The following is a 27,253-nucleotide window of genomic DNA, read 5'->3' as shown; positions in this document are numbered from 1 at the left end:
TGATCTAAAGAAAGACAAGTCAGAGATTCCAGATCTGGATCTGCCACTCATGAACAATATCACTTTAGACTGGTTATTTAAACTCACTGAACTTCAGTTTTTCCATCTGTACAATGGCAATAATGATGTATCTCATTGGGTTATTACACAGATTATATAAGAAGATGAATGTAAAGCACTTAGTCCAATGCCTAGCATATGGTGAATGCTCAGTAGATGTGAGCTCATTTCATCACAGACTCTTTTTATGGGTACCTTATTGCACTAGTGTACTGTGAAAAATACTTCTGGAAATGTTTCAGATTAGACTATTCACTTACTGATTGTATTATTAATATAGTTTTTAAAATTTCACAAATACTTATTGATTATCTCCTAAGTATAGGTGTGGTAGTAGGCTCAGGGCAACAGCATACATAGCTGAATATTCTGAAGGACTTTTAAATTATTTTTAACTCAGAAAAAAATTTCAGAGCCTGCCATGTGTCAGACACCATGTACTGCTCTGCAGATACGATGATGGCCGAGGCAGATAGGGTGTCTACCTTCATGAAGCTTAGAGTGTGAGGAAAGGACTGGTATGATTTATAGCCAGTGTTTACAAGGTAAATGCAAAATAGTTTAAAGAGTGTTCTGATAAAGGGTGAAGAAGATGGGGGCTATTGGGTTAGCTGAGGTCTGCCCATGCAAGACTTGCACATCATTTTAAACAGTACTTACTTTATCCTAAAGGAAAACAGGCCACTTTCAAGGTCAAAGGGATGAAGGGACAAAATATTAGAAAACACACAATATAAGCATGTCACTGAATATAAACAAAAGCTTGAACAAAATAGCTGCTATCATTGTATAGAATGGTAGGCAATATACATCACACACAGCTATCTCCATCTACTGTTTATTTCATTCCTATCAATAAATTTCATTGCCTCTTTATAAAATGTTGACTGCACAGTTTTTCATGTGACATAAATTTACTCAGACTCTAATCGATTTTTTGTTTCAGTGAAGATTTTTTTTTTATGTATCACAAATGGGTCTGTGCCTTCCATTGCTTGCTAACTGGCAGGTGCATCACATTAACATAGCTCTTCAACCAACCAAGCAGAGCCTGATAGGTGTGGTGGGTCTGACAGTATTCATTTGATATGAAACAATGACTCTTTGCTAAAGGGTCTGGACTGACAGACCTGCAAGGTTAAAGTCTCTGGTGAGCTTGAGAATAAACTACAGAGGTTTACGTTTCCACACATGGTCTGCAAGACCAATTTGCCATAAGTATATTCAGGAGCAACCACTCTGCCCTCTGTGAATATACAGTCTCTCCATTTTAGACCTTTTTAACAAGCAGTAAATGCTTCTGTTGGAAGGGAGAATTCTGTGAGGTTGCTAAATAATGACAAAGTGCTGGAATAAATAGAACATTTGGCCTTGAGAGTTCAGTGTTCTACTGACAGTCAGTGTTCTGACAAACATTCAGAGTTTGATAGTGAATGGTCTGTTCTCTGTGTAAAAGTGGACAATAACAGATGTGTAGCTCCCTAGGAATTGAGATGTAAATATCTGCAAACTAATTTGGTTTTCATTTAGTGTAAGTAGAAACTGCCTCATGGAAATAGTTTCAAGATGAGAGGTAGTGTTTCAAAAGAAATATATAAAATATCTTTTCTTATTATTTTGCTAACTTAGAAAAATATGGTTGTATATTTTTCTGCTTCCCATGATATTTCTTTGGATTAAAAAATTTTACGACAGTTTCACTGGATTGCAAAAACGTATTTTATAAACTTATAATTTATCAAATCTATTAGACTGAAAAAAGATAAATATAATACAAGAAATCCTGGTTTTGTTTGAGAAGGAGTCTAAGAGTTTATTAACAAAATCAGATACATTTAATAAAACATATTGAAATATGTAGTTCAGGGAAATCTTGACACTTATACCAGGATTAGATTTAGCTCCATGTTAACAGATAACTTATTAAAAAGCAGAGGTTTAAGCAAAATAAATTATTTCTCTCATTAACAGAAAGTTTCTTACTGAACATTTCCAGGCTAGTATGGTGGTTTTATAGTTAAGGATTTAAACTTCTTTCATCATTTTGCTTCACCATCTTAGCACGTATCTTTAATTCTCACGGTGACTTCGTAGTCCGAGATGACTTCTGGAATTCAAGACATCTCAGGGACATTCTAGACTTCAGAAGGAAGGAAGATTTGGAGGTCATGCTACTCTTCAAGAGATTTTCCAGAGGTCAACATAATACTCTAACGCTTCTGCTGACATCTGATTGTCCAGAATTTAGTCCCGTGGCCACACTTTAAGCTCTAACGGAGGATAGGAAACTTAGCTGGGTACATTAGTGACCCACGTGCAATCAAGAGTGCACTAATACAGTATTTGTATCTGTATGAGATGAGTATCTCTGGGCCACTGTCCAGAGGATTCTCTGAAGTCACCGGCTTACTCTTCAAAGCCATAAGTACTATTTCTCCAAAATGCACGCAATTGCTAGCGCTGTCCAGTGGTAGAACTTTAAGTGTGATGTTTCCTAGCGTGCTCCATGACCACCCTGTGAGGGGGTCCACGTGTGCTCAGTGTGCATTTTCCAGAGCTGGAGACTTGAACTGGATGCTGCTGAAGCACTACTTGTTTGCCAATAAGTTTGGTGTGGATGTTGACCTTTTTGCCATCCAATGCTTGGATGAGCATCTGAGACATAAAGCTTTGAAGACATTAAAACACTGACCATTACAGGCAATTTTATGAATAATAAGAAGGATACACAAAAAATATCCTTATCTGGTTCCTCTTCCTTGTCAACAAGCATCAGGAAAATCGTATGAAGTCCTCTTTGGGGTGGGGACTCTTAGTTTTCTTGTCAGAGAAGCTGCATGTTTTCTGCAGAACACCATTGGCTAGATATGTGATAGCATTAAATGTTCACCTAAATTTAACGTGAGTGGGGGTAAAAGTAGCCTTGAGGCCAGAGCGGGTAGCAAGGCATTCTGGAAAGAGGGGACCAGGGTGCCTGGGGAAGAGGCCGATGCATAAGGTCAGCCTGTTCAAAGAGCTCAGGGACTTAGCAAAACGAGAAGATTTCACCTGTGCCAAAACTATTAAGAATTTTAAATGTGACAATTTTCCTGGTATGAATAAACTTATAGCAACAAACAACCATAATGATACAATTGATCTGATATGTTGTATTGAAATAGAAATTTGATTTTACTGTAAATTATTTGGCTAGGCTGGTCTTGAACTCCTGACCTCAGGTGATCCACCCACAACGGCTTCCCAAAGTGCTAGGATTACAGGCGTGAGCCACCACGCCTGGCCCATCAAGGCTATTTTTTAAGAACTGAAATGTGTACACTGAAATACACATTTATAAGTGCTGCTTTTAAATATTTGCCAACCTAACTTTTTCTCTCTACAGATGCTGAAGTAGAGGGAAAAAGTGAAAGGCAGGAGGTGCTCACTTTTTCCCTGAGCAAGAGGAAAGGCAACTTCCCTCAGTTCTTATGGAAGAAAAAGTGCAGGCCATTCAAAGTCTGCCTTCAAGACAGAGAAAGAGGAATCACTTTCTTGAGCACTTTTTTTCTCATCCCTGTCTCTTTGCTCCTGTCGGGATTAGGCTTGACCTTTTAGTATTTCTTTGTAACAAGGAGCTGGAAAATACAGATTAAAACACGGTGGGAAATGAGGGATACTGAGATGTGTTGAATGGCAGGGCAATCAAACAGCTGTCGGAGAGGGAAAGCTGGATCATATCAGGGTGGATGCTATCAAAAGAGTTATGAGCTTAACATGACAGAAAATTGCATGTTCTTGAAATATGCCATTACAAAATGCCAGTCTGACATTAAGCTCTTTATAGAGGTATCATGTCCTTAAATAGCCTGGTGATTATTCGTGTCCCTGGAGCTCTACTTTTCTCCCTGATTTTGTAATAAGCTGGCTTGTCTTTAATCACTGCAAAGAGTGTTACCATCTTAGAAAAATTCTTAAAAGAAAATTAATTTTGATTTCCATTGATGTCCTAGAGAGCTTTTTTTTTTTTTTTAATAGCTGGGATGGAGATGCAACCTTCTGTCCCACAGTGACAGGAGGTAGCAGTTTCCTGTAAGGGTAAGGATCCAACTTTGACCACCCTTAAAAAACAAAAGCATTTTCTATATGCCCATTATGTGTTAAGCACTTTACATGCATTATCTCATTTAATTCTCATAAAACCTATAAGGTAAGTTCTATTATTAGACTCATTGAAATTGAAGTGCAGACCAAGTGACTTTCCCAAGGTCACTCAGCTGGCTAGTCAGTAGTAAAATGGGAATTTTAACTCAGGCAGATTGATTCTGGAGCCCATTCTCAGATAGTTACACTGCTTTCCTCAAGGACCATGTTCCATTGAGAGGCCTAAGTGGGAAGATAAGATAAATTATTATGAAATATTTATAGAAAGGATAAAAGAGAACAAGAGATAAGATAACGCATTCCACCTTTATCTTTAGAATGGTGTGGTTAAGAAAACAAAAACACCTGGGCTGGGCTTTATACATTCAGAGAACATTCTAATCAATGCTACTGCCACCAGAGAAAAAAAAAAAAGAGATTATTCTTGCATAAGGAGAGGCAACAGGAAGTGTGAATGAGGAGCACAAATGTGGAAAGTAAAGCTCTTTAAAAAGGAAAGCAGCTGCAAACTTCCCATCTGCAGTGTCTGTCTCGGCTCCGGTCATCACTGCCACGATTACCCCTGGATGAATTCCTCAGTGGAAATATCAACAAGGTAGGAAATGTGATAATTATATTTTCTATTGTCCCCCAAAGAATATATTAAGATGATAGATATGGACATAATTTGGAAGAAAAGTGCTATGTAGTGGACACAATTGCTGATGAAATAAAACTAGCTGATTTTTCATCCTCTGGTATTAGCAAAAAGGCAAAGTCCCAGATGTTATTCTGTGCCTCTTCTACAGTGTAGTTGTAACTGAACAACAGCTAGGCTTATTGGATTGCTTTGCCTTTCTCTATAAAATAAATATATATTAAGTATATTCTAGACAATCTTCTAGAGGTCATAGTAGTAACAGTGAATGATCCAATAGATGGCTTGGGATATCACCTCATACTAGTTGGTGGAGTAGAGAAAGTATTGATGCCTGTTGATGTAAAAAAGGTTTCTGGAGGGAGCTAACACTCGAGGGGGATTTTTTTGTGACTCAGAAATATTGAATATTGATATGTGATGGAATATTGATATGTTAAGCTCTCTTTCTATAACCTCCAGCTTTTCTGATGCTGTCACCTAAGATGCCTGCTAAAACTTGCACTCTCATCAGTCTTGCATGGCAATCTAGAAGTGTGGGAATATTAATATCTTGTAGGGAAACCTTCAATCAAAAAGGACCATGAGACAATGGTCAAACATTTCTCTCTTTTGCCCCTTGGGCAGGCAATTTTGAGACTTTTTATATAGCTCCTCTTAAGATCTGAGTGAAATCACGCACAGTTGCCCACAGTGATGTTCAATGCCCTGTGCGCCTTTGCACTGACTTTCTCTCCTACCCCATTTTATTCTCACTAGATCTTCTCTCCTATTTCCTGGAATTCATTACACAAAGTAAACGACCTGGATGCAATTCTTATCCAGGTTCTGTTGTTATGGAGGTCCCAGACTAAGACAATGCCACATCATAATAGGAGCAATATCTATGGGCTGAGAGATGACAGGAGTGTTTGTCAGGGTATGGTACTGGCATTTAATACAGCTTTCTCTCCTCTACCAGATATCTAAATATTGGCATTGTGGAAGGTTTCTCTAGGATTTATCTGCTCTTTTAAAGTCTTCTTTTCTTTATCTACACTTTCTCTTCTTTATATTTCTCTTCTGTATTTTCTCCTTAGACAATCTACAGTTCTATGGTTTTAAGCACCCCCTTTATTTTAATGGCTCCCCCGGATTGTATCTTTAGTCCTTATCTTGCTTCAGAGCACCAGCATCATATATCCAATTGTCTACATATCATCTCCCTTTGGATGTCTAACTGGCATCTTTTTCTTCATTTGTACAAAATAAAACTCTTGTTACCTCCCAATAAAATAAGCTGTTTCCTACAAAAGAAGCTATTATGCCCCTATTCTTTTTCATGGCACCACCATCTACACTATAATTCAGACAAAGAAAACTTGATGTTGTTCTTGGTTCTACCCTTTTCACACTCTTCCCAGCAAGTTCTGAATATTATATCTCCAGAATAGATTTAAAATTTATCCACTTATCTACATCCCCACTGCCATTGCCCTTGTCCTAGGCATAATTATCTTTTGTCAGGACCACTCCAATAGCCTTATAAAATCTGTTAGAGATAATGCCATCAGAATAGTTTAAACAAATACACAAAAGTCACTAGCCCTTTTCAAGCCTTCCAATGGTTTCCTAAGGCATCTGGAAATAAAAGTTAAAAATCTTTCCATGTTCCCAAGGCCCTACATGATCTAGGCCCTGCTAACATTAGATTTTTTCTTCTTGTACACTATTGCTATAGACTGAGTGTTTATGTGCCCCCCAGATTCACATGTCAAAACCTAACTGCCAATGTGATGGTATTTGGAAATGGGGTCTTTGAGAGGTGATCAGATCATGGGGCAAAGGTTTCATGAATGGGATTAGTGCCCTTATAAAAGAAACTCCAGAGAGCTAGTTAGTCTCTTCCGTGTGAGGACACAGGGAGACTGCTGTCTAGGAGCCAGGAAATAGTCCTCACCAGAACCAAGTCCACTGGTGCTTTGATCTTGAACTTTCCAGCCTCTGGATCAGTGAGAAATATATTTCTGTTGTTTATAAGTCACCCAGTCTATGGTATTCCATTACAGCAGCTGGAGTGAATGAGGACACTTATGTACCAGCCACAGTAGTATCTTTTCATTCTCTAAAAAGCCCAGCTTCTGTCTTTCCTCAGGGTCTTCCATTTCTGAACCTTCTGCCTGGATAGTTCCTTTTCCTGCTTTTCATGGGCCATACTCCTTATTCTTCAGGCCTCAGTACAAATATCTCCTCCTCTGAGAGTGATTCTTGTCTTGGTGACCTGTTAAAATTCCCTCCATCCCAGTTACTGTCTATCACTACTTGTTTATTTCCTTCATAATTCTTCTCAGAAATTTTGTATTGTGTTTTGAGCCATTTTTATTTTCTTTTTATCTTTTCACTTAGAAGGTAAGCTCTGTAAGGTCAGAAGTCTTCTTTCTTGACAAGTTTTACATTGCTAAACCAGATATGGCAACTTTGTGGAATATAAATGGATAGGATAATTATTTTGAGAAATTCTTCCGGATGGGTGCATGTAGGAATCTTTTTTTTTTTTTTTTTAAACTTACACTGAGGCAAAGAACCTAATAATGTCTAATTTTTCCTGTCTCAATAATCTATACATCCTTGCATCTTTGAAACCCTAAAGAGACCAGGAGAGGGGAGTAAACAATCATTTTTTGTGTATGTGTGAATACATAAAGACATTCTTCTAAGTCTTTACTTCTTATTTTTTATGGTCATATTATTTTCAAGTAGGAACAAAACTGATGATTCATCTCTTAGTAATCAAATTTATTATAACCAATTATATTTTTTCAATAGCTTTTATCTAAATAGAATGATTACATCTGAGAAGCATGAGATTTTTATGGGAAAGGACACAACTTCAATTCTATTCAGCCTATAATGTTTTCTCGTTTTATAAAAATGACTTGGCTAACTTCTTGTAATATAACCCTGCCACACACAGAATGAAATTCTTAGTACTTCTTAACTCTTTCCCTCTTAAGTCATTCTGTCTTTCAGATACACACAAATTCATTGTCTCAATTCCTTTCAAAGACCCATGTATCCAAAACTTCAATACCTTTTAGTCACAAATGCTTCTTTTACTCTCATTTCAGTTTTCATACCTGCCACATCAGGATGTGGTGCCCAGCTTCTTCATGTCATCACAGGCTGGATGTGTTTGCTTCATTTTGTGATTCTGGGGCAGAGGTCCCTGAGTTCACTTTGGTAGCCTTATTCCAAAATTTGGTGCCAAATATCACGAGTGTCAAAGGAATAAATGTTCTTTATTTTTATGGTGAAAATAATGATAAAGCAAGTCCAGTCCTGTGTTGATTAACTATTAATACCAATTTTTATTATTTCTGAAAATACCTACACACATGTATGTATATCACAGCTAACATTAAATTCTTAGGCAATTTTCTTCTTAAAATCTTATATTACAGCATCTTGCAGCTTTTTGTAATTTAGGATTTCTCATACTGAATTTTCCTAAAGAGAGACACATGTCTATTGTTTGTGATTTAGTTTCTTGATATGTAATAACTGCATCATGGGTTTTGTTACATTTAAATTTAAAGCAACTGGGTTGTGATGCATAGACTTGTTAATATTGTACTCTCAGTTTGCCAAAATGACATGAAATAATTTGATTTTATATATTGCTCTTGATGCCCCTTGTAACTCTCTTATACTTAGCTAGACTTTGAGATTTTACAATACAGAGATTTTTTGTACTCTAATCTCAGGGAAAACTCATTACCACTTTTTTTTTTCTTTCTTTTTTTTTTTGAGATGGAGTCTCTCTCTGCTGCCCAGGCTGGAGTGCAGTGGTGCAATCTCGGCTCACTGCAACCTCCGCCTCCTGGGTTCAAGCGATTCTCCAGCCTCAGCCTCCTGAGTAGCTGGGATTATAGGTGCATGCCACCATGCCTGGCTAATTTTTGTATTTTTAGTAGAGACAGGTTTCACCATGTTGGTCAGGTGGGTCTCGAATTTCTGACCTCGTGATCCACCCACCTCGGCATCCCAAAGTGCTGGGATTACAGGCGTAAGCCACTGTACCTAGCCACCACTTTTGTAATTACTTGATGGGTATTAGAAATATCTGCTTGGTGATCAGTCTCTCTAATGGGTCCTGTCTCAACTGACTTGAAAAGAACCCAGAAGAAGATTTGATGTATTTGATCAGTCAAGTGCTGTCCTTGATTCATCTGAGTGATTTCTATCCTCTTCACCTCTTTCTGTCTGTGCTCCATGTTTAATAATCAAATGCTCTTACCATCAGTGCAGAGGGGTCCAGACCTCCCATATGGGCAGAGGCAGACAATATCTGTTCCGGATTTTGGAACACAGGTGGCACCATTTCCACATGGGTTGTTTTCACAACTTGCAAACTGGCACAGCTTGCCTGAATACAGCCTTGGACACTCACAAAACAGATTTTCATTATCACTGAGAAGGGAAAAAATTTAAAAATTCATTAGGAAACAACTGATATTTTCTACGCACATACACATATATACACATGCATGAACACATATGCAAATAAAATTATAATTGCATCTTTTCTAATAAGTGACTTTTTTTCTCCCTCTTTTTTCTGTTTCAACTTTTGAGTATTTGTAACTGTGTGCTTTCCATTGAAAGCAGATTAACAGCTTTATAGATTATCTGAAGCCATGAATTCTATTTTAAGCCATCTATTTTTATTTTTGATTTGTCTCATCTTTTATTTCACACTGGGTGCCTTTTCCGGGCTTCATTGAATATGTGTGGTTCTGCCTCAATAAAGTGCATCAAACGTCTATTAGCAAAAAACATCTTAGACTCAAAGCTCAGAGAATTTTAAGCTGGTGATAAGCTTCCCCACACCGAAGACAAAGTCCTCCAAGAGCTGCATTTGTAGTAATTCTGAAAATAAGACACAGTGGGGAGGTATAATGACTATATAACTCTTCAGCTTAAAATATGGTTTGGTGGCCCCAGGCTGCGACTGTGCATGAAAGCGGAGCTCAGGAAAAATACTCCTCTTACCTGCCAGGGAAGCATTCTCAAGAGGGAGAAGTGACTTGGAGTTTGTTATTTCTGCCTTCTCTGCATCCATTGCCCCATTTAAAGTAACAGATGCCTTTGTTTTCCTTTCCAAGACCCACCCCTCCACCATTCTCAGCCCATGTTGTCTGGGAGACACAGTCTCCACTCTTGGTGCCAATCATAGCGTGTAGTGCAGGGTGGATACATGACACGCTAGGTCAACTGGCCAACCTCAGCTAGAACTCTCCCGAGAGTACTCTTTTTATCTGCTGGTGTTGCTACACTGGTAATTGATGGTGGCATGTGCCTGTCCAGAGGGAAGAGCCTAGCTGAGAATAAATAGCTAATACTTAGCAATGTAAATATGTGACAGAGAAATATAGATTATTGATTACCTGGGTACCAGATCTAGCCAGTACTCTGTAGTTATGTGAGACAATATATTCCACTGCTTTTACGTTTTTAAAGCCAGTTTGATTTGGGATTTTGTCACTTGAAGTTAAAGAATTCCATTTAATCTTTTCTTTTTTTTTTTTTTGCTCTCTTTTCTTATTACATTAGTTCATACACCTTGCCATATACAGATCTTAGGAGTTTACATCTTATCTTCTCAATGCGACTGTTAGCTCTTAAGCATAGGTGCCAGGATCAGCCCTGATAATTGGGAAACTAACATATTTTTATGTTTTTATGACACAGCCTCCCCGTCTAGTTGTAGATCTTACCCATACCATGAATTTTTCCCCAACTATCTGTATGGTTTCTCAATACCTTCCTCATGTCTTTGAATCCCCTTACTCCAAAATTTGTGTGTAGGAAAGAACCATTTCTTTCATAATAATGAGTACCTGACTTAGAAATATGAAGGCATTTCCTTTTCTAAAAATATTCATATTTTAATATTCTCCATGATAATGTTATGAAATACTATGAAAGTTTATGTATCAGATAGCAGATAAAGCTGGCTTTGGTGGGGTTGTAAGGCTTTGAGACCTTCAGATTTTGCCAACACATAAGGCTTATCCTGTAAGTAATCAGTAATTTATGCATTTTATAACCTTCATGGCAACTTGCATAGCATTCTACACATTGCAGACAGATATGGAATCTCATAAGTTTTCAGAATTGGGAAAAAATTATATATTGATTCCCCTAAGATGGTTATAAAGTATCCTGAGCAAGATTTTCTGTTTCTGTGAAATAAAGTTTTGGGGACTGCTTAGCCAATGCTGTTCCTTGTTTCCTGAGAATAGTGGTAAAAGCACAGCCAGACCACCTAGCAGGTACAGAAATATTTCTGGTGTGACCTAAAGTATACGTTAGAAACATAATGTTGTTTGGGGGTAATGGATAAATCTGATGTAACTTTGCTTCCACTGACCTTACTTGGAGTTGAAAGGTCAGTATTAAGCATTTGTATTCTGGGATAAAGTCTCGGAAAGTAGCATTCTTGAGAGCTGCATTCTGGAAAGACCAAATTAGTCTTTTTCAGATCAAGGAGAATGCCTCATATGTGAAAGTCAAACTAATCTAAGCATTGATTGATTTAAATGCTTTAATCATATAAACCTAAACAGATTTGGCATGCAGGAAAGATGATTTTATGGTGAAAACCAAGGAAAGCACTATTTTTAATCAGGTCCTATTGATAAATCAAGCCTCATTTCCTCTCTCTGCTTTCATCAGGTGTTGTGAGAAGTTCGTTGTGTAAATTCATGCGGAGATGACTAACTGTGTGCATCTGTATATCAGCAGGCAACTAGAGTAGAGAGAGAACTAGAAATTCTATAGAAAACTCTCTAAGAAAAGAGAAACTCACCATATCTAACCAAGGGCAAGTGTTCAGAATCTTCTGGCCTGTCTTGATATCCCATTAGCACCTCATTAGCAAGAGTCAGCTTTACTCAATTGAGATGTTGCCAGATGATGGCACTTCAAATTGTGCCTCAGAGTTCCAAAAGACTTCCTGGAGTGTCAGACATTTCACCAACAGTTTTTGTTTCCTAATCTATCTTTGCTATCTTCTGTGTTACACCTGGACACAAAGGTTTCTCCTATCCAGATCTTGTCAGATCCTATTATTAAATCACAACTTCTTCAAAAGCTACCAAGCCTGCTGTCTTCTCTGCCACTTGACCTACTTTGATGTCTCTCTATATCTTGTAGCAAAAGACAGTGTTGATCCAGAAAGGGAATGCTCTAAGACTGATGGATCTTATGTAAGACAGTTGACTTTTGGAAATAGTTTTCAAAACAGTGTCACCCTCTTTTGCTCAGTTTACTTTAAATATTACATTATTGCTGTGAATTTTTCACTGCTTATTATAATTAGCTTTGAGAGAATATATTTATATGAAATATATTTTTTTCATGGAGTATATCTTTTCATCCCTAAAGTTTTAAAAATTTTATCCTTCACAAGACCTGTAAACCACATAGAAACCTTTTTTTGGAAATTTTCCTTTAAGCAAGTCAGGAGATTTTTCTGAATTAAAAGTAGGTCTGTAAAATAATCCAGATTATGGTGAAGTTTTTACCTATACACCAGAGGACCATAGTTTTTTTGGCAATTGCTGCCATCCAAAGTTTGTTGTGCCACTTACATCATGGATGGAGCCACGTGTCAAGTGGTGAATAAGACTCGCTTTTGCATTCTTTGTAGGAGACATCATAAATGCATGAACAAATCTCTGTAAGATACATAGTATGTGACAAAGGAATAGAGAAAGTATCAATAATTTTAAGGCCTTAGCTCTGTAATATGTGGATTCAGATGACAGTAGTTACCAAAAGCTGGTCTGTGATTTACCAGGGACTCTCTTGAATGCGTTTGCTAAATGCAGATTCCCATGCTCCTCTTGCCCTCTGAGATTCTGATTTAGAATGTCTAAAGTAAGGCTCAAGAGTCTGCCTTTAAAAAATGTCATTAGGAGACTCTTTTGCATAGCCAACTTTGACTTAAACCCATCCCTCTGAGACAAATATTCTCTCCAGAGTGAAAGCTTGATGGGCATTAGTTATTATTGTGCCCTTACAGGATATTATAATTTTATTTCTGTTTTTGGGCTATGTTTTGACTTTTGACCAACATATATCTGAAAACATATATATCCATCAAAGTACAAAGATGAGAAGGTTTTCATTTTAGGAGTGCCATATACAGTCTACTGCATGTGCATTATGTTTAACTTCAACATAAAAGAGGAAAAAATTCACTCGGTCATTTTAAAGCTTAGTTAAAAAAATACCACCTATCTAAGCATATGCAAACAACTGTATATTTTGGCATTGTAACTGCTACAGGATATTTGATTACAAGTCTACAATACAGTAAGAATATTAACTGTCATTTCTATGAGTATTAAAAGTTACCTTTAGAAAAATTTAGCTGATTAAAAAAAAATCAAAGAAGCTGGCTTGAAAAGGGTACCCACTATTTATATAACACAGCCAGATGCCAAAAATCTTCTAGAACTAAAAGGACTCCTGCATGTATTAACTTAAAAAAATAAATAACTCTTCTTGTACTCTTTGTATCTAACGGATCATTAGCCGATTTCAAAGTTGGCCACCCGCAGTGTCAAGACAGGGAGGTTCTCAGCAGGAAAGAGTGCAGAAATGAATACTTATGAATAACGTCTCCAGATATTTCTAAAAAATAAAATTGCTACTGGCGGAAATAACCCATCTCTATGTATCAGCTGCGATAGCACCACAGCCCAGGCTTTAGGAGGTATGCAAATGAGATCCCAAGTAGCTGTGGTTCAAGTAGAACTTTCAATCTGTTTGCATGAATTTCACAACACCATGATAAGAGCCTACTAATTACAAAGAATACTTCCCCTCCCCTGCAAGAATCTTCCCTAAAAAATTGGAATTCTGTCAAATGGGTTGTTAGCTGTGTGTGGAGACTCTGGCTCTAGTACTGTAGATAGATTTTCTTTGTCTGTTTCTAGGACAGAACTGCCTAAATGGATGTTATTTTGTGCTGTAAGGCACACCACTACGTACGTCATTTTTCATTTATAACTTTTTCTTTTTAAAAGTAGCCAAGCATGAAAATAATGGGAAAAAGATGCAAAACCAAAATTACTTTGTGGTGGCCTAGAAAGTGAACTTGGAGAAACATAGTCTATATAATATACCCATGAACAGAGAGCTCAGGGAAAATGTCCTCTGCTATAGAAACTTTTTTCTTTGTATGAAAGGGTGTTTCTAAAGGCAGAAACAAGATGAGAAAGGATAAGAGCAAATAAAAGTCATAGAATAACATAGGAATAAATAATACGTAAAATGGATAATCCATAAACAAAAACACTTTTTTTCTTGTTCTAGTATCTGTCCAATTTAATCTTGTAGGCATTTTGCAAAGAAAAATTGAATATATGGTATAATCTCTCTCCTTCTCTCTTTCCTCTTCCTTCTTTCTTTCTCTCTCTGACAGGCATGGTTCACTTTACAAAAAATAAACTTCATTGGTAAAGAAAAATGACCAAAATTTCCTCCCCAGCAAGTGCATCAGGATCTCCTTTCCAGAAAGAGATATCTTTTCCATATCTCTGGCCTTGTGACCCTCTAGTTCTTTTGAAATGGAATTAAAGTTTTGCTTCCAAGGGAGCAGACTCGGAGAACATGAAGCCCAAAAGGGGAGCTAACATAGTAAACGTGGCCATTATCTAAATGCATTAAATGAGATATGTGTGAGAATGTGCCCAGCACAGTACTTGGCATTGATCAGCTGCTCATTATATATTAGGAAAAGGAGGTAAGAATAAATGAAACATATAATTAGTTGTGTCTGAATCAGTTAATGGTGGAATAAGAGAAATATGATGAAATCTGGCACAAAGAGAAGTGGGTTGGGAAATAAGGACAAGGTGTAGGGTATTATGGGTGAAAAAATAAAATAATGCATTAATAATTATTTGTTAAATGAATGTATCATTTCAGTGTCTAGAATTACGCCCCCCCAAGAAAAAAAATCTCAAGATCTTAGAATTATACTCTGTGCCCAAACTACAATTTCATAATAGATTTTTCTCACTCTGTGCTCACTGTAAAATTAGCCAGTCTCCAGCCCCCTGCATGGTAAGGGCAATCTGGGCAGGATTCAATATAACAGAATCTGTAAATGCAGTGCTTATGAAGCTCTGGAGCTCTCAGGTAATTTCCTGTAAAGATAATGTACCTATTTGGAAGCTATTTAAGGCTAGAAGAGTTGGTATAAGCTTTTAAAATGTTATTTTAACTTCTACTAAAAAGACATAAAAATTATCTTAAAATATTTAAGCCAGCAAAGTGCCATTTCACCCATTCCCTTGACCTCAGTAATGTTCACGTACACACAGTTTCTACTCAACTGTTACCATGGTGATTCACCGGTTATCAGGAAGGTAGAAACAGAGCACACAATGTTGATGGTTGTTCTTTTCTGATATTAAGAATCATTTACAAAATTGCTGTGGGTGGAAAATTTATTCCTTAAAAATGAAGAGTAGATAACAACTCTCTAGAAAGGTATACATTTATGAACCCAAAACATCCTTTATGGGTATTCCTATGTTGAATTTGCAATGAGAATTTAATTTTTTTTTTGCAGTTTCTCACTTATTGCACAGCCTTTCTTTTGTCAAATCTTTACGCTCCAATTTTGGTTTGGAAAAAAAGCAAGAAATTTAGAGGAGTTCTTGCCTCTAAATATGTTGATTTGGCAGGCTTGCTCTAAAAGTACAGTTTGTGTCTGCCACTTAGAGCAAGCAGGTGACTTTTGGAATTGTCCCAAATCTCTTTATATAGAGTCAGTGTACTGAGCAATGTAAACCAGAGATTACTAACTGGCAAGGTGTTTAATGCCTACCTCTTGAACGCCATGGTATATTTAGATTATAATCTGAAGCCTAGACATGAAGTTAGGTACACAGTTATAAGGGCCAATATAAAACTCACCACTTCATCAAAATTCATCAAATTTGATTAAATATCAAATTCTCCTTCTACCCAATCGTTGTTCAGATCTTTCCCAGTCCTGTGATCTCTGCTCAGAGGAAGTGACTTCACTCCCTACTCTATAGATAAAATTTTAGTCATCAGCACCTCCCTTGACCTTCCACATTCTCTTCCAGCACTTATGCTCCATCCTTTTTCTTCTTACCCCAATTCCCAATAACAAGTATTTCTTTCCAATGCTAGAATTTCACTTAATTTAATCCTATCAATATATTTGAAGCACAGAGTATAAGTAGATCTGAGCTGAGACACAAGAAGCGGCTTTTGTCCTTTTAAGAATTTTCACTTTAACTTATTGGCAATAGACAGACATTGAAACGTTTTTGATGATGGAATGAATTATATTATGTTTTAGAATTATTATTCTGGGGAAAATGTCTGGAGAACAGTAAACCCAGGGACAGAGTTTTCCCCGTTATTAATTTATTGTCTGCTGGGCGTGGTGACTCATGCCTATAATCTCAGCATTTTGGGAGGCCGAGGTGGGCGGATCACTTGAAGTCAGGAGTTCAATCCCATCCTGGCCAACATGGTGAAACCCCCTCTCTACTAAAAATACAAACAATTAGCTGGGTGTGGTGGTGCATACCTATAATTCCAGCTACTTAGGAGGCTGAGGTGGGAGAATCACTGGAACCTGGGAGGTGGAGGTTGCAGTGAGCCGAGATCACGCCACTGCACTCCAGCTGGGCAACAGAGTGAGACTCCATCTCAAAAAGAAAAAAAAAAAAAAAGAACGTGTTGTTTGTTAGTTCCAAATCCACCCTTTATAATCCTTCCTTGTGATGCTGGAGCTGGATCCTGTAAACATGTTCCCTTTGCCAACTGGGGGGATGTTAAGCTTTGTCAGTAGAGGGCACTTGGGACACTGAAGGAAGAAGAGGTTCTCTTCCTAGCCCTGCGTTCTTTCCTGTCTTCTTACTCCTGCTGGAGGCACGTGCAGGAAACTCAGTGCCGCTCACCCCCAGCAAGTTCCACAGCACCTCCCCTGGAGAATTACCACTAGGAGACAGCCCATGACCCACCCAGCTTTCCAGCTTCTAGGTGTCCCAGTGGGCAAATTCTTAGCAAGTTCAGCAGCACCTTCAAGTGTGGCTTTCTGGTAAGTTCTCCTGGACCTCATAGTGAGTGGCTTGAAACAGTTTCACAGGCTCCCCAGTGGGCAGGAATTCTAGCAAGTTCAGCAGCACCTTTGTGGTGGCTTCTCAGTGAGCTCCCTAGAGCCCCAGAGGGTAGCTTCCCAGTGCATTTCAGCAGCGCCCCAGTATGTGACTTCTTCTTTCCCAGTCTTGGACTGGGGTATCACAGTGAACTTTTCTATAATTCAATGGCCACACTCTCCATCATGCTCTGCATACCAGGTGGTGTGTGTGTGTGCATGTGCACATGTGTGTATGTATGTGTGTGTGTGTGTGCAAGTGTGTATGTGTCCACATCTGCATTTGTGTGCATGTGTATGTGTGTGAGTGTATATGTGTGTCTTCTGATTTGTTCCTTGGAGCACTCTTCCTCAGCCCTAGAGGTAGGAATGGCTCCTACAACCACTACACCTAAATATGTTTTTTTTGTTGTTGTTTTTTTTTTCAGACTGAGTCTCGCTCTTGTCACCCAGGCTGGAGTACAGTGGTGCGAATTCGGCTCACTGCAGCCTCCACCTTCCGGGTTCAAGCAATTCTCCTACTTTAGCCTCTCAGGTAGCTGGGATTACAGGCACATGCCACCATGCCTGGCTAATTTTTGTATTTTTAGTACGGATGGTGTTTTGCCATGTTGGCCAGGCTGGTCTCAACTCCTGATCTCAGGTGATCTGCCTGCCTCGGCCTCCCAAAGTGCTGGTATTACAGGCGTGAGCCACCATGGCTGGCCCACCTAAAATATTTAATGTACTTTTTGCATCTTAGAAATTAATCCCATGTTACTGGATAATAAATCTTCATATTAAACTTTCCTAAATTACTGTGTGGCTCTGTCTCTTGACCAAACCCTGAGTTATACACAGAAATCCAAGTAGAAGTGTAGATAAGCTCAGTGGAAGTGGGCATGGAGAGAAATAATTTGAGAGATGCTCAGGGAGAAAAATATCTTTTTTTAATTTTTTTATTGTGCTTTAAATTCTAGGGTACATGTGCACAACGTGCATGTTTGTTACATATGTATACGTGTGCCATGTTGGTGTGCTGCACCCATTAACTCGACATTTACATTAGGTATCTCTCCTAATGCTATCCCTCCCACCTCCTTACACCATATGACAGGCCCTGGTGTGTGATGTTGCCCACACTGTGTCCAAGTGTTCTATTGTTCAATTCCCACCTATGAGTGAGAACATGAGATGTTTGGTTTTCTGTTCTTGTGATAGTTTGCTGAGAATGATGATTTCTAGCTTCATCCATGTCCCTACAAAGGACATGAACTCAACCTTTTTTATGGCTGCATAGTATTCCATGGTATATATGTGACACATTTTCTTAATCCAGTCTATCATTGATGGACATTTGGGTTGGTTCCAAGTCTTTGCTATTGTGAATAGTTCCGCAATAAACATACGTGTGCATTGTGTCTTTATAGTAGCATGGTTTATATTCCTTTGGGTATATGCCCAGTAATGGGATCACTGGGTCAAATGGGATTTCTAGTTCTAGATCCTTGAGGAATCCCCACAGTCTTCCACATGGTTGAACTAGTTTACAGTCCCACCAACAGTGTAAAAGTGTTCCTATTTCTCCACATCCTCTCCAGCACCTGTTGTTTCCTGACTTTTTAATGATGGCCATTCTAACTGGTGTGAGATGGTATCTCATTGTGGTTTTGATTTGCATTTCTCTGATGGCCAGTGATGATAAGCATTTTTTCATGTGTCTATTGGCTGCATAAATGTCTTCTTTTGAGAAGCGTCTGTTCATATCTTTTGCCCACTTTTTGATGGGTTTTTTAAAGTTTTTCTTGTAAATTTGTTTAAGTTCTTTGTAGATTCTGGGTAATAGCCCTTTGTCATTTGGGTAGATTGTAAAATTTTCCTCCCATTCTGTAGGTTGCCTGTTCACTCTGATGGTAGTTTCTTTTGCTGTGCAGAAGCTCTTTAGTTTAATTAGATCCCATTTGTCAATTTTGGCTTTTGTTGCCATTGCTTTTGGTGTTTTAGACATGAAGTCCTTGCCCATGCCTATGTCCTGAATGGTATTGCCTAGGTTTTCTTCTACAGTTTTTATGGTTTTAGGTCTAACATTTAAGTCTTTAATCCATCTTGAATTAATTTTTATATCAGGTGTAAGGAAGGAATCCAGTTTCAGCTTTCTACATATGGCTAGCCAGTTTTCCAAGCACCATTTGTTAAATAGGGAATCCTTTCCCCATTTCTTGTTTTTGCCAGATTTGTCAAAGATCAGATGGTTGTAGATGAGTGCTATTATTTCTGAGGGCTCTGTTCTGTTCCATTGGTCTCTGTCTCTGTTTTGGTACCAGTACCATGCTGTTTTGGTTACTGTAGCCTTATAGTACAGTTTTAAGTCAGGTAGCATGATGCCAAAGCTTTGTTCTTTTGGCTTAGGGTTGTCTTGGCAATGCGGACTCTTTTTTGGTTCCATATAAACTTTAAAGTAGTTTTTTTCCAATTCTGTGAAGAAAGTCATTGGTAGTTTGATGGGGATGGCATTGAATCTATAAATTACCTTGGGCAGTATGGCCATTTTCCCGATATTCATTCTTCCTATCCATGAGCATGGAATATTCTTCCATTGAGCAGTGGTTTGTAGTTCTCCTTGAAGAGGTCCTTCACATCCTTTGTAAGTTGGATTCCTAGCTGTTTTATTCTCTTTGAAGCAATTGTGAATGGGAGTTCACTCATGATTTGGCTCTCTGTTTGTCTGCTATTGGTATATAGGAATGCTTGTGATTTCTGGACATCGATTTTGTATCCTGAGACTTTGCTGAAGTTGCTTATCAGCTGAAGGAGATTGTGGGCTGAGATGATGGAGTTTTCTAAATATACAATCATGTCAACTGCAAACAGGGACAATTTGACTTCCTCTTTTCCTAATTGTATACTCTTTATTTCTTTCTCCTGCCTGATTGCCCTGGCCAGAACTTCTAACACTATGTTGAATAGGAGTGCTGAGAGAGGGCATCCCTGTCTTGTGCCAGTTTTCAAAGGGAATGCTTCTAGTTTTTGCCCATTCAGTATGATATTGGCTGTGGGTTTGTCATAAATAGCTCTTATTGTTTTGAGATACATCCCATCAATACCTAGTTTATTGAGAATTTTTAGCATGAAGACCTGCTGAATTTTGTCAAAGGCCTTTTCTGCATCTATTGAGATAATCATGTGGTTTTTGTCTTTGGTTCTGTTTGTATGATGGATTCCATTTATTGATTTGCTTATGTTGAACCAGCCTTGCATCCCAGGGATGAAGCCAACTTGATCGTAGTTGATAAGCTTTTTGATGTGCTGCTGGATTTGGTATGCCAGTGTTTTATTGAGGATTTTTGTATTGATGTTCATCACGGACGTTGGTCTAAAATTCTCTTTTTTTGTTGTGTCTCTGCCAGGCTTTGGTATCAGGATAATGTTGGACTCACAAAATGAGTTATGGAGGATTCCTTCTTTTTCTATTGATTGGAATAATTTCGGAAGGAATGGTACCAGCTCCTCCTTGTACCTCTGGTAGAATTCGATTGTGATTCCTTCTGGTCCCAGACTTTTTTTAGTTGGTAGGCTATTAATTATTGCCTCAATTTCAGAGCCTGTTATTGGTCTATTCAGGGATTCAACTTCTTCCTGGTTTAGTCTTGGGAGGGTGTATGTGTCCAGGAATTTATTCATTTCTTCTAGATTTTCTAGTTTATTTGTGTAGAGGTGTTTATAGTATTCTCTGATTGTAGTGCGTATTTCCATGGGATCGGTGGTGATATCCCCTTTATCATTTTTTATTGTGTCTATTTGACTCTTCTCTCTTTTCTTCTTTATTAGTCTTGCTAGCAGTCTATCAATTTTGTTGATCTTTTCAAACAACCAGCTCCTGGATTCACTGACTTTTTTGAAGGGTTTTTTGTGTCTCTATCTCCTTCAGTTCTCCTCTGATCTTAGTTATTTCTTGCCTTCTGCTAGCTTTTGAATGTGTTTGCTCTTGCTTCTCTAGTTCTTTTAATTGTGTTGTTAAAGTGTCAATTTTAGATCTTTCCTGCTTTCTCTTGTGGGCATTTGGTGCTATAAATTTCCCTCTACACACTGCTTTAAATGTGTCCCAGAGATTCTGGTATGTTGTGTGTTTGTTCTCATTGGTTTCAAGGGACATCTTTATTTCTGCCTTCATTTCATTATGTACCCAGTAGTCATTCAGGAGCAGGTTGTTCAGTTTCCATGTAGTTGAGTGGTTTTGGGTGAGTTTCTTAATCCTGAGTTCTAGTTTGTTTGCACTGTGGTCTGAGAGATAGTTTGTTATAATTTCTGTTCTTTTACATTTGCTGAGGAGTGCTTTACTTCCAAGTATGTGGTAAATTTTGGAATAAGTGTGATGTGGTGCTGAGAAGAATGTATCCTGTTGATTTGGGGTGGAGAGTTCTATAGATGTCTATTAGGTCTGCTTGGTGCAGAGCTGAGTTCAATTCCTGGATATCCTTGTTAACTTTCTGTCTCATTGTTCTGTCTAATGTTGACAGTGGGGTGTTAAAGTCTCCCACTATTATTGTGTGGGAGTCTAAGTCTCTTTGTAGGTCACTCAGGACTTGCTTTATGAATCTGGGTGCTCCTGTGTTGGGTGCATATATATTTAGGATAGTTAGCTCTTCTTGTTGAATTGATCCCTTTACCATTATATAATGGCCTTCTTTGTCTCTTTTGATCTTTGTTGGTTTAAAGTCTGGTTTATCAGAGACTAGGATTGTAACCCCTGCTTTTTTTTTGTTTTCCATTTGCTTGGTAGATCTTCCTTCATCCCTTTATTTTGAGCCTATGTGTGTCTCTGCACATGAGATTGGTTTCTTGAATACAGCACACTGATGGGGCTTGGCTCTTTATCCAATTTGCCAGTCTGTGTCTTTTAATTGGAGCATTTAGGCCATTTACATTTAAGGTTAATATTGTTATGTGTGAATTTGATCCTGTCATTATTATGTTAGCTGGTTATTTTGCTCCTTAATTGATGCAGTTTCTTCCTAGCATCAATGGTCTTCACAATTTGGCATGTTTTTGCAGTGGCTGGTACCGGTTGTTCCTTTCCATGTTTAGGGCTTCCTTCAGGAGCTCTTGTAAGGCAGGCCTGGTGGTGACAAAAATCTCTCAGCATTTGTTTGTCTCTAAAGGATTTTATTTCTCCTTTACTTATAAAGCTTAGTTTGGCTGGATATGAAATTGTGGGCTGAAAATTCTTTTCTTTAAGAATGTCGAATATTGGCCTCCACTCTCTTCCGGCTTGTAGAGTTTCTGCTGAGAGATCTGCTGTTAGTCTGATGGGCTTCCCTTTGTGGGTAACAAGACCTTTCTCTCTGGCTGCCCTTAACGTTTTTTTCCTTCATTTCAACTTCGGTGAATCTGACAATTATGTGTCTTGGAGTTGCTCTTCTCGAGGAGTATCTTTGTGGTGTTCTCTGTATTTCCTGAATTTGACTGTTGGGCTGCCTTGCTAGGTTGGGGAAGTTCTCCTGGATAATATCCTGAAGAGTGTTTTCCAACTTGGTTCCATTCTTCCCATCACTTTCAGGTACACCAGTCAGACGTAGATATGGTTTTTTCACATAGTCCCATATTTCTTGGAGGCTTTGTTCATTTCTTTTTACTCTTTTTTCTTAAACTTCTCTTCTTGCTTCATTTCATTCATTTGATCTTCAATCACTGATACCCTTTCTTCCACTTGATCAAATCGGCTACTGAAGCTTGTGCATGCATCATGTCGTCCTCATGCCATGGTTTGCAACTCCATCAGGTCATTTAAGGTCTTCTCTACACTGTTTATTCTAGTTAGCCATTCGTCTAATCTTTTTTCAAGGTTTTTAGCTTCTTTGTGATGGGTTTGGACATCCCCCTTTAGCTCGGAGAAGTTTGTTATTACCAATCATCTGAAGCTGCCTTCTCTCAACTTGTCAAAATCATTCTCCATCCAGCTTTGTTCTATTGCTGGTGAGGAGCTGTGTTCCTTTGGAGGAGAAGAGGCACTCTGATTTTTAGAATTTTCAGCTTTTCTTCTCTGGTTTCTCCCCATCTTTGTGGTTTTATTTACCTTTGGTCTTTGATGATGGTGACATACAGATGGATGTCCTTTCTGTTTGTTAGTTTTCCTTCTAACAGTCAGGACCCTCAGCTACAGGTCTCTTGGAGTTTCCTGGAGGTCCACTCCAGACCCTGTTTTCCTGGGTATCACCAGCGGAGGCTGCAGAACAGCAAATATTACAGAACGGCAGATGTTGCTGCCTGATCCTTCCTCTGGAAGGTTCGTCTCAGAGGGGCACCTGGCTGTATGAGGTGTCAGTCAGCCCCTACTGGGAGGTGTCTCCCAGTTAGGCTACTCGGGGGTCAGGGACCCACTTGAGGATGCAGTCTGTCTGTTCTCAGATCTCAAACTCCATGCTGGGAGAACCACTACTCTGTTCAAAGCTGTCAGATAGGGACATTTAATTCTGTAGAAGTTTCTGCTGCCTTTTGTTCAGCTATGCCCTGCCCACAGAGGCAGAGTCTACAGAGGCAGGCAGGCCTCCTTGAGCTGCGGTGGGCTCCACCCACTTCAAGCTTCCTGGCCACTTTGTTTACCTACTCAATCCTCAGCCATGGTGGACGCCCCTCCCCCAGCCTTGTTGTCGCCTGCCTCGAAGTTCAATCTCAGACTGCTGTGCTAGCAGCAAGTGGGGTTCCATGGGTGTGGGACTCTCCGAGCCAGGCGTGGGATATAATCTCCTCGTGTGCCATTTGCTAAGACCATTGGAAAAGCACAGTATTAGGGTGGGAGTGTCCTGATTTTCCAGGTACTGTCTGTCATGGCTTCCCTTGGATAGGAAATGGAATTCCCTGACCACTTATGCTTCCTGGGTGAGATGATGCCCCACCCTGCTCCGTGGGTTGTACCCACTGTGCGACAAGCCCCAGTGAGATGAACCTGGTACCTCAGGTGCAATTGCAGAAATCACCTATCTTCTGTGTCACTCACACTGGGAGCTGTAGACTGGAGCTGTTCCTATTTGGCCATCTGGGATCCTCCCCCTATTTCAGGGAGAAAAATATCTAACTTGATGATTGGTTTCTGGTTTGTCCAGCTGGGTAGATTTTGGTGCCATTCTTGAAACTGAAGAATATATAAATTTAGAAAGTAGAGGGAGAATATAATGAATTCATTTTTACGCATATATTATTTGATGTATCCGTGGACATGCTAGTAACTATTTTCAGTAGTGTAGGAATAAGTTATCAATATAACTTATTTTAAAAATAACATAAACATAATTAGGCTTTGATTATAATTAAGAAAACCTCTGGATTACAATGCTGGTTGGGGAAGAGAGGGAGAGGCTACCGAAGAAAAATAAACTTTGACTCAAATACCTTACAAATTCAAAGTACTAGAGCAGCTACTTACATATCAACAAAATAGGAAAGTTTGCACTAAAAGCTTTTATCCATTGTACTTATCTCAATAGAAAGATCCCTATGTGTGTGGGGACATGGTGTGGCAGAATTCTTTTTAGGCTTAAATGCATATATACTCTTTCTCTTATAAATGCAATTACCATGCATGAAATAGCTATGAAACATCTGTTCATCCTGGGGACAGTTTGGTTAGCTTCTTGGGAATAGTTGTGAAAACTATGTCCATGAAGGAGAGCTGACTGAGTAGAAAGTATTTCAGCTCATTTTCATACAACTGTTGTTGATGATGATGATGACGATGATTCATTATAAAATGAAGCATCTGGGGTGAGTGCCTAAATGGACAGGATGCCAGGATAACAGGAGTAAACAGGGACTATCCCAGCCAAACCCGGGGTATGGTCACCTTCTATTTGAAGTCATAACATTTTTTCATTAGGCTATTGTTGTACTGAATGTATTAAATATAGAGTTTCCATCTTAAACTAATTCTGAAGTAGAAATGCTGTGATTTTATTTTAACTGTTGTATTATCTGGAAACTCATTCTATTGGGGTTCAAATTTACCTGTATTTAGGGCATGAGCATTGTGACGGTTAATACTGAGGGTCAACTTGATTGGATTGAAGGATGCAAGGTATTAATCCTGCATGTGTCTGTGAGGGTGTTGCCAAAGGATATTAACATTCGAGTCAGTGGGCTCGGGGAGACAGACCCACCCTTAATCTGGTGGGCACAATCTAATCAGCTGCAAGTGAATATAAATCAGTCAGCAAAAATGTGAAGGGGCAACATTGGCCTAGTCTTCCAGCCTACATCTTTCTCCTGTGCTGGATGCTTCCTGCCCTCAAACATCGGACTCCAAGTTCTTCAGTTTTGAGACTTGGACTGCCTCTCCTTGCTCCTCAAGCTTGCAGACAGCCTATTGTGGGAACTTGTGATCATATAAGTTAAAACTTAACAAACTTCCCATTATATCTCTGTCTGTCTGTCTGTCTTTATCTGTCTGTCTGTCTGTCTGTCTATCTATCTATCTATCTATCTATCTATCTATCTATCCTGTCCCTTTATGGAAACCTGACTAATTCAGGCTTGGACAAATATTTTGTGTTAAGTGGATGAAACTGAGACACAAAGATCAGATAACTGAAAACAGTTTTCCTGAAGAAGGAACTACTGATAATAAATCACTGCTTTGCTGCCTTTGAAATAATGTGCTTCTTCCTACCCCCTTTTACTTTCTTTTTGGTTTTTAATCCTGAAAAGGGTAATTTCAGTTTTAAATACAAGAGGCTAAAAGTGGCTCCAGGCTTTTTCAATTAAAAGATTTAGTTTCCAACTTCTTTGCACTGGAAAAGACTAAATCTCTTGGAATCAGTTGACATGATGTTAAAATGGACTGTGCTATTTCTTTAAAAGCCATGTGCAATGGCCATTTCTCATCAAAAGGTGTTTTGGCTGTAGGCAAGCTTCTTAGTTCCATAACCTTATGGACGGTAAAGGACAGTTTCAAAAGGCATTTATACCTAGTTAACACTTTTTTTTTGACACATTATTAGATGGGACAATTTTCTTTTATATTAAATGGATAAAAGAAAAAAAGGAACAGCCAACTTTCCCTGCTGTTTCAATAGTTTCAATTAGTTTATTTCCCCTCAATTGCTCCATCAGATGGGCTAGATAAGATTTCACTATTTGGGGGGATCGTTTTAAGCTTCTTTTCCAGCAGTTTGTTATTTTTAAAGCTCCAGTGATTCACTATAAAATGCATCTCCATCTGCAGGAAGCAATTCCTAAATTGCTTCACTCAACAAATCTAAAAGTGCTAGTCTCACTATAGCACAGAAATAGCAGTGGTTTGGAAAGGGATTACCTATTGGGTTCAGAAAAACCTCTTCTGAGACAGGTTATGGCATGGAGCAGATCTCTGAATGCCAGAGGGAACTTTTATTTTATTGTATTTAGTAAGAATCATTTGAAGTTTTGTTTCATTGGTATGAAGTATTTCTTGGTAAAAATATACTTTGATAACAGATATATATAAATTATGAGTTATTGCAAACTCCAGTTCCGAATTAAAATTTTCTAAGCAACTTAAAATTATGTCTGAATATACATACTTAAATACGTTTTTTTTCTTCAGAACTTACTAAATCTTAAGTTGAGTTTATTTCACTTAAGGTTAATCCTTTTCCCCCCCTCCCCATGGCACATACATGCAAAATATTAACCTTTAGCCTGAAAATGTTATTTCCATTACTTATAGAATAGGGTCAAATATTTGGCATAGATTTTATATACATTAAAGTGTAACATGGGTTAGAAAATCTTGGTTTATATTAGTTGTTTTCAATCTGATTAAAGTAGAATCGAAACAAGAAAAAAATGCAGGTCAAGCGACAAGGAATTGTTTGCTAGTTTAATCACATATAGGAAGCTATTGTCATCCTTGAGACTTAGAGAAGGTTGACTATTCTATAGGATTTTTAAAGACAGGACACGATTTATCTTAATACTCTGTCAGCATTTTCCTGAAACTGATTTAGCCTTTTGCATTAAAAAGAAGAGACACATTAGAACTTTTAATTGAAAAAACCTGCAGCTACTTTCAACCTCTGATATCTAAAATCAAGTTATCTCTTTCTGAAAAGAACAAAAAGGAAGTAGCTAATCTTGAAGTTGTTCAGGAGTCATTTATTACCAAAAGTATTTTTACTGACTGTCCCAATTCCTTCAGGAAACTTCAAGCTATGAAGAGCATAATATATAAAACAGACTATTTAAGGGATACTTTGTCTTATTACAAAAGT

At 38.3% G+C, this 27,253-nt stretch overlaps 1 protein-coding gene across 1 annotated transcript in view; it reads right to left on the bottom strand.

Moving 5' to 3' along the window:
• EYS (eyes shut homolog) overlaps window positions 1-27,253 on the bottom strand; it is a 2,088,383-nt gene that overhangs the window by 128,454 nt on the left and 1,932,676 nt on the right. The window contains exon 37 of the mRNA XM_063618766.1: window positions 9,114-9,286. Within this exon, the coding sequence (XP_063474836.1) occupies window positions 9,114-9,286 (173 nt within the window). The remainder of the gene's footprint in view (window positions 1-9,113; window positions 9,287-27,253) is intronic.

This window comes from Symphalangus syndactylus, chromosome 2 (assembly GCF_028878055.3).
Source record: "Symphalangus syndactylus isolate Jambi chromosome 2, NHGRI_mSymSyn1-v2.1_pri, whole genome shotgun sequence".
Lineage (NCBI taxonomy): Eukaryota > Metazoa > Chordata > Mammalia > Primates > Hylobatidae > Symphalangus > Symphalangus syndactylus.
This window is presented reverse-complemented; position numbering and strand designations above follow the sequence as displayed.